Below are 13,998 nucleotides of genomic sequence, written 5' to 3' on the forward strand. Positions count from 1 at the left end.
ATGAAATATATGGGATAGTTGGTGACCAGCTAAAAAGAAACTTTGATGTCAAAGAGGTACGAATATAAATGAAATATCCACATCCATACATGCATGCACTCAGTTTTCTTGTAGGATATCACTCTTTTTATCATCATAATTTGTCTGCAGAAATCTGATCAGGGGTATATAATGACCACTTGAATTTAATAAAATCTTTTAAGGTATTTTTTTTATTATTTTTGTCCAGCAGATCCATTGCAATGGCAATGACAAGTTGAAATTATAATGCTTTTTGGTTATACTTTTAAGAAGGATGAGCAAGGATGAGAGGTTGATAACATTCTGAAAAAGCTGCCAGAAAATAAGAAACTTTGTGTTGGCAAAGCCAATCTATAGACTTGCCATGTGATGTTATAGTTTTCTTTTTCTGTGGAAGTAAAGATAAGTAAAGAAAGTAAAAATATTTAAAAATGTATGGAATATAAGCACCTCAAACAATTCAGTGCTTTCCCAACCACACATGGAGACTGTTGTACTCTATTGTAGGTCTAGTGTAATTACTTGCTGCATTAACTTCATCTGAGACCACATCCTTTTTCATATTTTACGTAGATCCTATATTCAGAGCCTTTTTCACTACCAACCAAGTACTTATTTTAGGAAGAGCCTTGATATGTGCCTGTCTTAAAATACTGTGTCTGAAATCACTAGGATTTGCTTTGCATTAAGGGTAGAAATGATGAACACTGTCATTGAGCCTCACACTCTTGAAAGCTGTAACAGCTTGGATTTACGTTCTTTTAAAGTTTCAGTAAATATCTTCTGACAAATGTCTTGCTAGCACTGGATCTATATTTGTATAAATTGTTTCCTTTGCATCTCAGAGAAACCTCAGAAGAGATCTTCATTATTTTTGTATTTCGCAAACTTAAAGCTGAGAATAAACTTACCTCTATGAAAGTGACTTGTGGTTGTGTATGTTTTTCTCTTCATAAATGAGAGTCATTGAATAATGTTTAATATATCCAGAGGTAGCAGTTTTTCTTTGAAATTTAACTAATCAGGAGAACTTTGTTCCTGTATAGTTTAAACTGCTCAGTTAGAATATTCTTAATCTTGACATTCCATTTTTTATAAGCATGTAGATAAATGACACTGTAAAAGTCAATGGGCTTTGCCTGCCATCCGGGCTATTTATATGGTGGGCTGCTTGATGTTCTCTAAATGGAAAGCATTTATTTTAAGTTACATGTTAGCATGGTCTTTCTTTGTAAACAAATTAAAAACTATGAAGGATTAGGAATTTGATTTTATTTTTCTATTTTTTCTTAAGGTCATTGCTAGAATTGTTGACGGAAGTAAATTTGATGAATTCAAAGCCTTGTATGGGGATACTTTAGTTACAGGTATTTAGAAATATATTATAATTATTCTGTATATGTTCCCATTGGTTTCATAGTTGGATTCATTATGTTTGGCTCACTCATTCATATTTTCAACAATGTTTTTCTTAAAAAAAAGTTTCTATTACGAAGAGAAAGTATTACATTTGTATGCTATGGTAAAATAAATATATGTGAAAATTTACAAATTAATCTTTCTCCATCAGGATTTGCAAGAATATTTGGTTATCCAGTAGGAATTATTGGAAACAATGGAGTTCTTTTCTCAGAGTCAGCAAAAAAGGTAAATAAGTACAGTATAAGCTTCTTTGCTGTTGAGAAACCAAACTTCTGGTGGACAGCTTGCTCTTTAAATGAGGAACATTTTTAAAACAACGAAAGTGGACTGGCCTTCATATTTTTCATGTAAACATGAAATAGCTTAATAAGCTGTAACAATCATTGACCATGTTTTAGAAACAGTCATCTTTGGATTTTTCTTAGATGAAGTAGATAGGTCAATAGGAAAATACAGTTAGAAAAACTCCATTTGAATTTGTGAGTAAAGCGCAGTTGAAATAGTATATTCTGAAACTTACAGCAATTACAAGCAAAGTCCATACTGATTGCATAAAATAACCACAGGTTATAATTCCTAACCTCTAAACTGTGAAGTACAATAAATTATGTCGTTGTTTTTGTAATGACTGGAAAATTTCAAACCTGGGTTCCAGTACTCAGTTTTTTGGTTTACCAGACAATTAATTTTCATACTTTGCTGTGGTAGCTCCTCGCTTAGAGTAATGAATAAAAAATCTGCAGTCTTACAAAATCTGTGAACTAAAATACCTGTTTTGTGAATTAAAGGGCATCTTTGGTGGAATATTGTGATTGCATTACAGATTGGGCTTGGTGTTGGTGGTGGTAAAAGAGTTTCTGGGTATGGCAAAGTGGTTACCTTGTTCTGTGCTGTTTGGTTTAGTGTTTTATTTTTTCCAGAAACTATTATCAGTTGAATTTTTTGTAATGGCAATTATATGTGGCAGTTTTGTTCTCGCTGGCTCCTCGGAGTAATGGTGAGTGAATCAGTGTTGAAAATCTAGGAAAAAGGGAGCCTTGATGAGAGATTTGAAGAAAGGAAGTAATTTTATTTGATTTATTGCTGTAATAAAATAATACATGAAATTGAGTTTTGTGTACCGAAGGAATACTTGCAACCTGAAGCACTGCAGTGAAATTGTTTTCAGCTTACATTTGCTCTAACACAGTTGCTTCCAAGTTAAAAATAACTCTTTCAGTATTTTTGTGATAATTTTGTGCTGCAGTGTTTTTCCTAGCAATGAAAAAATTAAAAGAAATCTTCCTCTGTTGACTTTCACTGGCATATCAGTACTAAAGGAGAATGTGGTCAAGGTTCACTTGTTTCACTTCTGTAAGCATCATAATCTAACAATATTCCTTTATTTTCTTTTCCATTTTTGTAATGAGTTGAAACACATCTTTTTCCCATGATCACCACTATGCTTTTCGATAGCTAAAGACTATGCTGAATGATGTTTCTCTCATTTTTGTTTCTTTTTGTAAATTTTGCTGGTTTTGTATTGCGAAGAGGTTAGAGGTTTTTTCAGTTGCCATGCTATGCAAGTTTTTTCTTTTTTTACCAGCAATGTGTAAGTAACCAGAGGATCTTTATAGATTTAGATTACTTTTCATTGAAACAGAACCATAGAATCTACTGTTTGCATCTTTGCTGGGAAAATGGTCTTTTCCTAGGAAATGGGGAGAGGGCATCTGCCCTGAGAAAAAGGACTCTTACAGCAGTTATCAGGGCTGTGAGCAAATAGTGTATGTGGGCTTTTCCCAATTTCAGAGGATGATTTTCTTTTTTACAGGAGACAGGGAGTTATTTCTTTCTGACTGGCTGTCTTAATTTCCATGTCACTGTCTTACAAAACTCTGTCTGATGCCGCACTGTGTGTGAAGCTGTCTGTGGTTTTAATTACATATTGGCTGAGGTAAAACAGTTGAGCTTTTCAGTAATACTTTTTAAGGACGTTACTTCTGCTTTACCCTCAGACTCACCCTCAGATTTTTGGCAAGGGAATGCATGTTTTGCAGTTGACTTTGGATGAAGTAGAAGTAGTACAGCACTTCATACTGCACATACTTCCGTGGACTTCATTGGAAGGAGCCCTGTCACAGACTTCAGAGTGCCGGTGGTGATAGCTTCACCAATCCAATTTCTAATGCCTTTTTTCTTCCCTCTCCACAGGGTACACATTTTATCCAGTTGTGTTGCCAAAGAAATATTCCCATTGTGTTTTTGCAGAATATCACAGGTGATTAAGTTCAATCTTTGTGAATTTTCACTATGCTGTAGGCTTTGTTGTTAATTCTTGAGGCTGTGACTTTCAGACAGCATCTTGTGTGATTTGTTGTACCTACATCTCCAGTATGTTCTGAAATCATCCTCTTAGCAGTTGGTAAAGGCCTTGCCTTATGATTTATTCTTAATTTTTTTCTGCGTGTGCTGTAAGGCACATACTATGCTGTATGTCATCTGTCGCGGTAAACCCAGGACAGTCATCCTATAATAACATAAAGTTAGTGAGCCTGTTTTTTCTTGTTGTAATTCTTTAGGTTTCATGGTTGGTAGAGAATATGAAGCTGGAGGGATAGCAAAAGATGGTGCCAAGATGGTAACTGCTGTAGCTTGTGCCAGTGTACCTAAAATAACAGTGATTATCGGTGGTTCTTATGGAGCTGGAAACTATGGGATGTGTGGAAGAGCATATAGGTGAGTGTTACTTCGAATTATGACACAAGATAAGACTAAGTTAAGAGAACATGGTTTTTCAGAGTGGTACTTCAAGATTATCTAAACACTGGCAGTAGCTGTGCTGTTTGGAAAACAAAACAGTGTTCAGTGTGTACAGTCATAAGTAAGTAACAACTTGACAAATCTGTAGAGATTGATGGGCTCTTGATTAATGTGAATTAGGTGATGGAGGAGATCTTCTGGCATGTAAATGTGCCGGCATGCTTTTCTCCCATTTTAAGTGTTGGAGGAAAAATTCTACAGTCCTAAATAATCATTAGGCAGTGTGGGCTGGTCCTTTCTTTTGCATTCATGTGAAAAGTACCAGCTCATGTAAAAAAATCCTTATTCACTTTAATGAGCCTGGTTTTATGAGTAATGTTTGTAGAACCTCTAAGGATTTATTTCTTTGACACTTTGGACATGAGTCACAGAAATATTTTTTTCATTTTTCAAGGTTTCTAATACTGTTGAAGAGGAAAATTCCAGGGGGTGGGAGGGTGAGAGATGAGGGATGAAAAGACGCCAGAAATAAATAAATTTTTCAGATGCTTGAGTTTGAGCAGAATTCTCGTATTTTCAAACATAACGCTGCAAACATTGGAGTGCGTTAATTTGCATTCTTCGAAAACCAATACACTGTAAGATTGTCATGTGTAGAAACGAATTCGTAGCTGAGAATCAGTTCTTTACTAGGAAATAAGGCAATGTCTTCTTGTAATATTTAATATATATTTTTCCAGTCCAAGATTTCTCTATGTGTGGCCAAATGCTCGCATATCAGTGATGGGAGGGGAACAAGCTGCAACTGTTCTAGCTACAATAGCTAGGGACCAAAAAGCAAGGGAGGGAAAACAGGTACGTTTTTCTCCTTTCATTCACAGTAACATCATTATCGTTTACTCTTTCACTTCATTTGCTCCCTTTATGAGCTGGGAAAGGGTTTTACAGAGACACCAATGAACTACTGTTCTTCCAATGCCACCTAGTGCATTGACAAACAAAAGTGTTTGTGAAAATTTACTGTTTACATCGTCTGAATGCGAAGATCATTCATGACATTTCTTGCCTTTGCCTAAAAAAAGAGTTTTTCTCATATCTTTTTGTATTTTGTGCAGCAGATTGTTAGTTCTGCCCAAGATGAGCAGCCAGGGATCCTCCCTGGTTTGAGAGTATGAGGAGGAATATGAAAATAAAGTATCTTTCCAATTATTTTTGAAGTAGGCAGTTTTATGGAAAGCTGATCTTCAAATTATTCAGTGACTAAGAATTATGAAACTTATAAAAGCAGAAGTCTGTAGAAGTTTGGAAAAGGTTCTGATTAATTTCAACATTGTAATTAAAAACTAGTGGTATTTTCTTTAATAATCTTTTATAGTTTCTCTATACACTTTTCTGCTATGTTTTTTAAATTACATAGTTTATGTTTATAATGGTGCCTTGATTTCATAAGTGATTTTGTTGTTAGGTCTCAGAATTGCTTGTATTTATTACAAGTAGTTCTTCAGAGTAATGAAGCAGTATGTACATGTTATCTCAACAGTCTTTTTCTGCACTTTACTTGGGCTATACTCACTCTCGTCTCTGACTCTTTCTTAATTTCCCAAATCCCTAAGATGGACAGGATGATACCCAGAAAGAAGTTTGAGAAAAATGATTGTAGTTAATGTCAGTAAAATGTGTTAGAAACTTGAAAATTTTTCTGATTTACAGTGGTGACCATCTGGATCATAGAGAAACCCAGTGTTAGAATAGTACAGAACTGTTTTATTAAAAAATCTTGCCAAAGGCAACTCAGAATAGGGTTTATTCAGTACAGTAGCTTCAGTGATTTTTTTCAGATTTCAATCCCCAATTATTTATATACTCAGTTACATATAGTTTTACTTTCTTTTTCTCACCTGCCTGTTTTGAAAAGCAGTATTCTAATTTCTTTGTTAAATATGGTAAATGGATAATTGTATGTGAAAAGGGGGGAAAACTTTGGGGTCATCATTTAAGCAGTTTCTTTAAGTTTGGTCCTGCATATAAAGCTCTGCTGTCATTGCAGAAGAAAATATTACAGAGTATCTTACCTGTGTTTGTTTATTTGCCTGTTTTTTTTAGTTGTCTGAATCAGATGAAGCAGCTTTGAAGGAGCCAATTATTAGGAGATTTGAGGAGGAAGGAAACCCTTATTATTCCAGTGCAAGGTAACATATAAGTGACTTTTCCAAAACTCTATTGTAATCACAGGACATAACAGTAACATCTAAATCTTGGTGTTGAAGAACAGCAGAACAGAGCAATCTGGAACAAAGATTGTGTTTGCTGTGCAGCAGTGCAACATAACAAGCTTCAAATGAATGTTTTTTCTGTCTTGCCTCTGAGACTTTGTAGTATGTACTGTTTCAGAAGAACGCATGCAGTTGCAGGAATTATTCTGCTGCTTCTGGAAGTAATAATATGGTAGCATGGAGTTTATATCCTATGTATTTTATTCTAGATGAGTTGGAGGTCATTCTTCTCAGTGTTGTATCTGATCACCTTCCTAATGGACACTGAACAGTGTAGTGAGTGGCTGCATGTGTGTTAGGAAGAATTCATTTTAGTGGGGTTCTGCAAGTAGAAGAGGGCAGTGGTGAAGAAGTCTCAGAAAGACCTGAAGCCATTTGCAAATTTCAGGTTGTGATCTGATAGGTGGATGTATTGGATGATAACAATTTGGATAGGGCATTAGCTGATGGGTGCAGCTCTTGCATTTATGCACACTTTTTCATCGTGCCAATCTCTCTTGCTCTGGGTGGGGTAGAGGTATCTGTGTTCAGAAATCCCTTAGACGTAGTGCATATGATGAAACTCTGCACAGTGTCTTGCATTGTTCTGACTTCGTTGAGAAGTCCTTTGCAGCATTTTGTGCTCAGGTTAATGGAATATTTGTAAATACCTGGGAACTTGTTAGGCTAATGGAGCAAGGTGGCATCTTGGAGCATTACTTCTGGAAACTACTTTGGAGGCTTTCTTGCCCTCTGGTTGTCACTCTGCATAGTTTCATGCAGTCTGTACTAATCTTCCTGCACATTTTTCTGCTTGTGGTGTCCAAAAGCTAATTCTCCACAGACTGTCAGCTGCTAAAGATGGTAGAAGGTAGCATAGAGTAATAGGGCTTTACTGTGCCTCTATGGCTTATCGTTTTGCAGAAAGAACATCAGTCTCATACAGCTGTGGAGTCTGCTGTGTGTACATTTCAGAGTAGCTGAATTAGAAGTACTGATGGAAAGCTGGAAAGTCTGAAAACAAGCTAGTACTTCGTACAGAGTGTTGGGATGTGATATGTTTGAGGTGGGCATCATGGGCAGAAATTATGTGAATGAATGGCTGCAAGATACTCCGTCACTGTCATAGAGATGGGGGTCTTTTTATCTAACTGAATGCCTGCTTAATCTCGTGTATGACAATTTTGGTACAGCAGGAACAGCAGCTGCATGGCGTCAGTGGGCTCCTTATAATTTATTTATAATGATCTGAAGGAAGAAATTTATTTAATGGTAGCTTTTACTCTGTTTTCTGTTGGGATAGTGGAATTAACTGAAATAGTTGTACCTGGGAGATTCATATTCATTTTAATGTTTAACGAGATGAGTATCTTCATCACATGGAAGCTCTTGTGATTTTGCCCTGGCTGGTGCTGTGATAAGTATTCTCATTAGGACATGTAGCACACGGTTTGTGGTGTCATGTAGGCATATTTCAATAGTGCAGTCATATAGCATGTGGGTCATGGATTTAGGGAGTTTTTTTAGTCTCGTCACTGTTTGGTCTCTGCTTCTGGCAGATGCCTGTGTGGTGGTGATGCAGAGATTCATAGATAGTCCCAAATTCTTGAGGTTTTATGCATGAGTACAATCCCCACTGCTACGAAGTTACAGTTTATTTGGGTTATTACATATAATCAGTTAGAATCCTTTTGTGAAATCCTGAATTGTTATTGACATGGACTTTCTGGTGGCACGCTGCATTTGATTTTTTTTAATCTTTTTATCTTTATCTTTAATCTATTTAAAATCCAATTGAGAGATGGTGTCAGCTGTAAAAAACTTTTGTGCTATCTTTTTCAGTACCCCTTAAAGATCAAAGTACCCCTTAAAGCCTAGTACCTGTGTCATAAAATCCTGAGACAAGAAGGAAGAATAAAAACATACATTGTCATATTTTATAACTGGATTTTAAGGAGAAAAATTTTCCACTGATGCAATAACATTAAAAAATTTGTCAAACTGTCTGTATTTAAAATTACTTCCTGCCACAGAGGAGAAGGTGAATAGCTTGATATTGTTTTTTACATTTGCTTTTTTTCTTTTAATATGTTCACCAAAAATACAGTCACAGTCCCTTTGTACCCATGATTGAAAATAATGATTGGATTTATTTAACATTCTGTATATTCAGTATATTAGCAGTGTACTGAAACTTGTCGTTTCCCAAACCAAACAGACCATCATCAGTATTTAAAACAGTAAGTTACTAATCTGCAAGAAAGTAATTTTGTGTGTAAGATTAAGGTTGGATTTTTTAAAAATCTAGTGAATTTTAGACCTGAAACTCCGAGTATTTAACACTAGTTTCGTGCTGTCCACTGAGCAGCTTTTACCAATTTTATGTTTCCAGAATATCTGGCCATTTTATGAAGTCAGGTCACAAATCCAGAAGGCACCTCCATAAATAGCCTAAGTTTGCCTAGTCTAGGGATTAGGAAGTGCTCTTAATGGCAGGAGTTCTGTCCTTCATTTAAAAAAACAGGGTATTTATGCACTTCTTACTGTGCCTGTAGCTTGGAAGGGAAACTTACCGTGTACAGATGTGAGCTGGCTGAGAATTATCATAGGTCTGGGTTACATCTGGTTGGGTTCATGCGATGCTGCTCTCGAACTAATAAGCCCAACTGAGACAGAAGTCAAATGTCAGAGCTGAAATCCAGCTGATGTTCGTCTGGCTAAAAGCAATGAACATGAAATCCACCCCCTGCTTGTGAGAACAGTGTGTGACTGGCTCAGGTCAAGACAGTCCAGGCTGGTTTGTCTCCCCTCAGTCCACGTAGGTACAGTCTGCATTGTCTAGGAGCTCTTAATTTCTCTCTGCTGTCTCATAGAGATAATTGGATATATCAGTGGATATTCTTAGGTTTTCTGCCTGATTTCATGCCTTCCTGACATGATTACCACATGTGTGCCTTGTTCCTTCATTTATTTCTAATTCCTAGGCAATTCCTTAGACTGTGCCAAGAAACAATGCAGTGAAGTAAAATTACAGGTTTTGCAGCAAATAATGTACCCAAGGGAGGGATTTAGCCACTTTGTGCCTTGGAGCCAACCCCTTTGTCAGCCAACATCAGCACCAAGCATTTGCCGTAGATCAGGGAGAGTGATGCTTCCTGCCTGGACCCAAGCATGGTGAAAAAACCAGTTGACTGTCAACCAAATATCAGGGTGCTGTGTTGAAACTGAATCTGGGCACCCTTGTTTTTGACAGATGCTAACTAGATCCCCCCACCAAAAAGACCAACAAGAAAGTGCCAACAAGCAGCTTTGCATTACTGAGAGGAAAGAATGACAGATGGGCAGAAAGACTGCTATCTGTGTCAGTGCTGGGGTGCAGCCACTTTGGGGGCTCCCACACGCTGTCCTCTTGCTAAGACAAGGGGACCAGTCTGCCTCACCCCTAATGTCCATTGAAATGGGTGTGACCCTCCCAGTTGACGTCATTAGACTTTGTATCACGCTTTGAGCAGCAGTAATGAGAGGGAAGAAAAACACCCTAACGATCTCAAAACACAAGCAAATTTCCCTATTCCACTTACATATTTCTGCTTATAAATTATAACTTGTTATATGTACAGGATGTCAATACTGTTCCCTGCAGTTGTGTTTTCTAATCAAACTTTAATCAGTTATTGAATTAGAACCTTTCACAGTGAGCAGTCTTAATTAACGGGAGTCATTAGGCAGCACCCTTTTTAATGAGTTACATTAATCTGCTTACAGGTTTCTAAAAGGATTTCAGCAGTTTGCATCTTAAATTACATAAGCATTTGACTTCTGGGGACTTCATTTTTTTTACTCGCAGTGGCTCGGTTACAAATACTTTATGAGTGTAGATGTGACTCATGTTCTAGTGCTAGAGTTTTAATAGATAGTTTAATTATTAATGTTACATCGTAGTAGACAATGTAGTTTTCTTTAAATAAAGAGAAGCAGAAGCCAGGGGTGACCATATGAAAGCAGCTAGACTTTCATGCAACATAAAACCTTGCTAGTTGTCAATATAAGTTAATTGTGTTATTACAGAAAAACAAACCTGTCATTAAAATTTGCTTCACATTTGGAAGCATTTATTACATAGTAGTTACTGTGAATTTGAAGGCACCACATTAAGTTGGCAATTCTTTTGATTTAGCTCATCCCTGCATTCCCTTTTGCCCTTAGCAAATTTATTAAATACTTCTAAGAAGTATGAAATCCTTCATTTGCTTTCGGTGTGTTTCATAAATAGTTACCTCCAAGTGCTCATTAAAAAAGAGTTGCTAAGCAGAGCAAACACACCTGTAACAATCAACCACATTTGCTTAAAAATAGAAATTACTATATTTGAGATTCTTCTTACAGTTGTTTTTTTTCACAGTCCTAAGAAAACAGAGGGATTGTGGTTGATTTGACCTCTCAAAACTACTTTGCTTTTCACTATTAACAGAGATCTTCTCCATCCCTTTGGTGGATTAATCTGACTATATTCATGAAACGTAAATCAAGAGCTAAAATGCAAGGAAGAGGGAAGAAAATCATATGCATTAAACTTCAGCAGTGCATACTTCATGATGTTGAAAGTGTAGGAAATACTCTGTATTGGCCATTCTATCATGCTAGATTATATGAACAGGTCTGTCTACTGTCTTATTTGAGACAACTCAAACATCTCTTAAGTAAAGTCTCAGGTCATTTGGTTATACTGAACAAAAAAGCTTCTGACTGTTTTCGCTGTATGGTAAGAAAGCCCTTGCTTTGAGTATCTTTTCAATGGAGCATTGTTAAAATATGCCAAAATATTTTCATGAGTTATTGCTTACCACGTAAAGCTACAGTTAGGAAAGGGGTTATTCACAGCACCCAGACTGCAGGATCTTGTACCATGCACTTTATCCAGAATAAGATACAGACAATTCTTGTGTGTCTTCTGCCACACCATTTGCTGTTAGTACCACTTGGTGCAGACACAAGCATGGCTGTTGGAATATTCCAGTGCACGGTTTACTAGCCCACTAGAAAGCAGATACTCACAGAGAATCCTAAAATGAGAACAGATTAGAGAGAGCTACAGTTTCCTTCTATTTGTAATTGGGGTTTTTAGCTCTTTTTTTTTTTTTTTTTCCCCTTGAAAAGAAGTTACTTTTTCCAGGCTGCTTTCTTTGCTGGTTGGGACCCATCAGCCAGGTCAGTGAATGGTGTAGCTACTGTGGTGTGAAATTTCTTTAATCAATCTGTTGGTTTCAGTCTCAGAAAAGCAGTGGTGTAATTTTGCTTCTCAACTGAGTCTGAACCTCATGCCTCATCTTGGTACAGGTATTCTTTATTGCAAGTCCACTTTGTGCATCCTAGCATGCATGCATTTGTTGTAAAATAAAAAGCATACATTGCCCATCTCCTAATAGTTTTATCTGATTGGATGGATATTACTTCCACAGCAAATGGCAAAATAAATGGCATAAAAATGGAAGACACTCGGAAGTGTCATCTGTTGCTTTGGGCTTATCAGCATGTACTTATGTAGACTTTGCAGTTGTCTTTCTTCTGGGGGTGAGACTGGCACTTTGAGTATTGAGAGAGGAGTACAAAATACAGAGTCTCCTGTCTAATAGATTTTTTTCAGTTGTTCCTCAAACAATAGGAAATTTGCAGGTGGAAACTTCAGTTACAAAGGAATAGCTATACTTTCTAGCAGGGTCAGTCTTAGCTCCCAATTCATGACCCTTTCTTGTATTTTCAAATTTTCCACAGTCACATTCTTTAATTTAACTTTAGCCAACACTGAAGTATGTTCAAAAGAGCACAAAACAAGTATCTCTAGGGAAAGGTGGAATGAAGGAGGAACATCACTGTCTTGGCCAAGGATATTGTGTATATGTCTTTCAGACATATTGCAATGAGCAGTCTGGTATCTGTCTAAATATCTTGCCACGGAGGTAGTAGTTATACAAGAGATACAGTTTTGTGGGCTGCTGTGGGTTTTGACATGGATTTTGTTTCAGATAGGATGGAGCCATCACTGAAAACTGATGCTGCAAGTACTTTAAATTTTAGGTTATATGGAAGAGACTATGTACAAGTGTTTGTGGTTTTGGGAATTTGGTAATTGCTTATACATGATTTAGTTACTTTTGGGGCTGATTTAAGGAGGGTATTATCTTACAGTTGTTTAGAAATGGACTTCAGAAAAAACAAATACAACAAGTACTGGAAATACTTGAAATTTACTCTGGCTCTCTTAAAGACAAAAGAGTAAACACTTGTATCATCCTTGTTTGTCAGCTGAACTAATCTGAGTAATGTAAATAAGAATGTGACATAGTCCTTAAAATCCCAGCGTTCTTAACAGAAGATAGCTCATTGACAAAAGATCATTTTCCATATAAGTATTAAAAAATGAAGAGGATCTTTTTTCTCTAGGCTGGTGACTTGATACTAAAAATAAGGATGAAGAATATAATTTAATATAGGTAGATCTGATGTTCTTAATTTATACAGAATTTATACTTTGTTCTAGAAGACAGATTCTGTGAAGTAATTAATCACCAGTCTCTTGCATTGATGGTTAAGATCAATTAACTCCATGGTTTCAAGTATAATTTAGCGCTTTAGACCCCTCTCTTTAGTATGAATATTTCCAGTTTCATGTGCTTGAAAATCTACCCACTGTAGATATTAATTTCATTTAATAATTGTTGTTTGATATTTTTTTTTCCTAGATTATGGGATGACGGAATTATTGATCCAGCTGACACAAGACTGGTTTTGGGCCTCAGTCTCAGTGCAACATTAAATGCACCTACGAAGAAGACAGAATTTGGAGTTTTCAGGATGTAAACTTAAACATACACTCATCAGAATTACCTCTGTATATTTTAATTGGGGCTGGAGAGCAAACTAACTACAGTGTGGAGGTTATTACAAAATAAAGGCTTGTATAATGCTATTTTTAATGGAAATGTCATAATTCTTTATTTTCACTGAGTAATCACACAGTGCTTTAGTGTTTTGAGATCAGTCACTTCAAGTGTTGTGTAACACTGCATTGCATGAAGGAACTGCAACTCCTAATGTTAAGTTGAATGTTTGACAAGAAACTGTTGTTACTCTCTTACATAAATTTGCAAAATAATCTATGTATTCAGTGCTTATCATCTCCTTTCTTTTAATTCTTTGTTTGTCTCCTGTAAATGCAAAATATGTTTTTCAATTCAACAAAATAAAGCCATGTTTGCTAGTAAATAATTTTTGCAGAGAAGAAGTTCTGTAAGGGCAGCCAGGGAGTTCAACACAGCATGAAATCATAGATTTCACTCAGTTGTTGGCATTTTGGCCTTTCTGTGGCTTTCATCCAAAAGCTGTACTGCTCTTCAGTACAGCTTCCTGAAGTCAAAATAACAAGAGAACCTGATGGATGCATAGTGTTTTCTGGAAGAGCTGGGGAGCACGTGCTGATACCTGTGGGAGCTGCAGGTTACTGAGAGCCCCTGAGGACAGGGGCTGGCTGCAGAGGTGTTTCAGCATCTTGCTGTGTGATCCT

The 13,998-nt window shown here is 36.5% G+C and overlaps 1 protein-coding gene across 1 annotated transcript in view; it reads left to right on the plus strand.

Moving 5' to 3' along the window:
• Nucleotides 1–13,515, plus strand: part of MCCC2 (methylcrotonoyl-CoA carboxylase 2 (beta)) — a 33,208-nt gene extending 19,693 nt beyond the window's left edge. The window contains exons 10-17 of the mRNA XM_010138376.1: nucleotides 1–56; nucleotides 1,316–1,388; nucleotides 1,592–1,668; nucleotides 3,637–3,703; nucleotides 4,005–4,161; nucleotides 4,926–5,040; nucleotides 6,289–6,374; nucleotides 13,178–13,515. The exon at nucleotides 1–56 is cut by the window's left edge and continues 5 nt beyond it. Of these exons, the coding sequence (XP_010136678.1) occupies nucleotides 1–56; nucleotides 1,316–1,388; nucleotides 1,592–1,668; nucleotides 3,637–3,703; nucleotides 4,005–4,161; nucleotides 4,926–5,040; nucleotides 6,289–6,374; nucleotides 13,178–13,295 (749 nt within the window). The 3' untranslated portion in view covers nucleotides 13,296–13,515. The remainder of the gene's footprint in view (nucleotides 57–1,315; nucleotides 1,389–1,591; nucleotides 1,669–3,636; nucleotides 3,704–4,004; nucleotides 4,162–4,925; nucleotides 5,041–6,288; nucleotides 6,375–13,177) is intronic.
• Nucleotides 13,516–13,998: the final 483 nt, after the last annotated feature.

Source organism: Buceros rhinoceros, unplaced genomic scaffold (genome assembly GCF_000710305.1).
Source record: "Buceros rhinoceros silvestris isolate BGI_N320 unplaced genomic scaffold, ASM71030v1 scaffold7186, whole genome shotgun sequence".
Classification (NCBI taxonomy): domain Eukaryota; kingdom Metazoa; phylum Chordata; class Aves; order Bucerotiformes; family Bucerotidae; genus Buceros; species Buceros rhinoceros.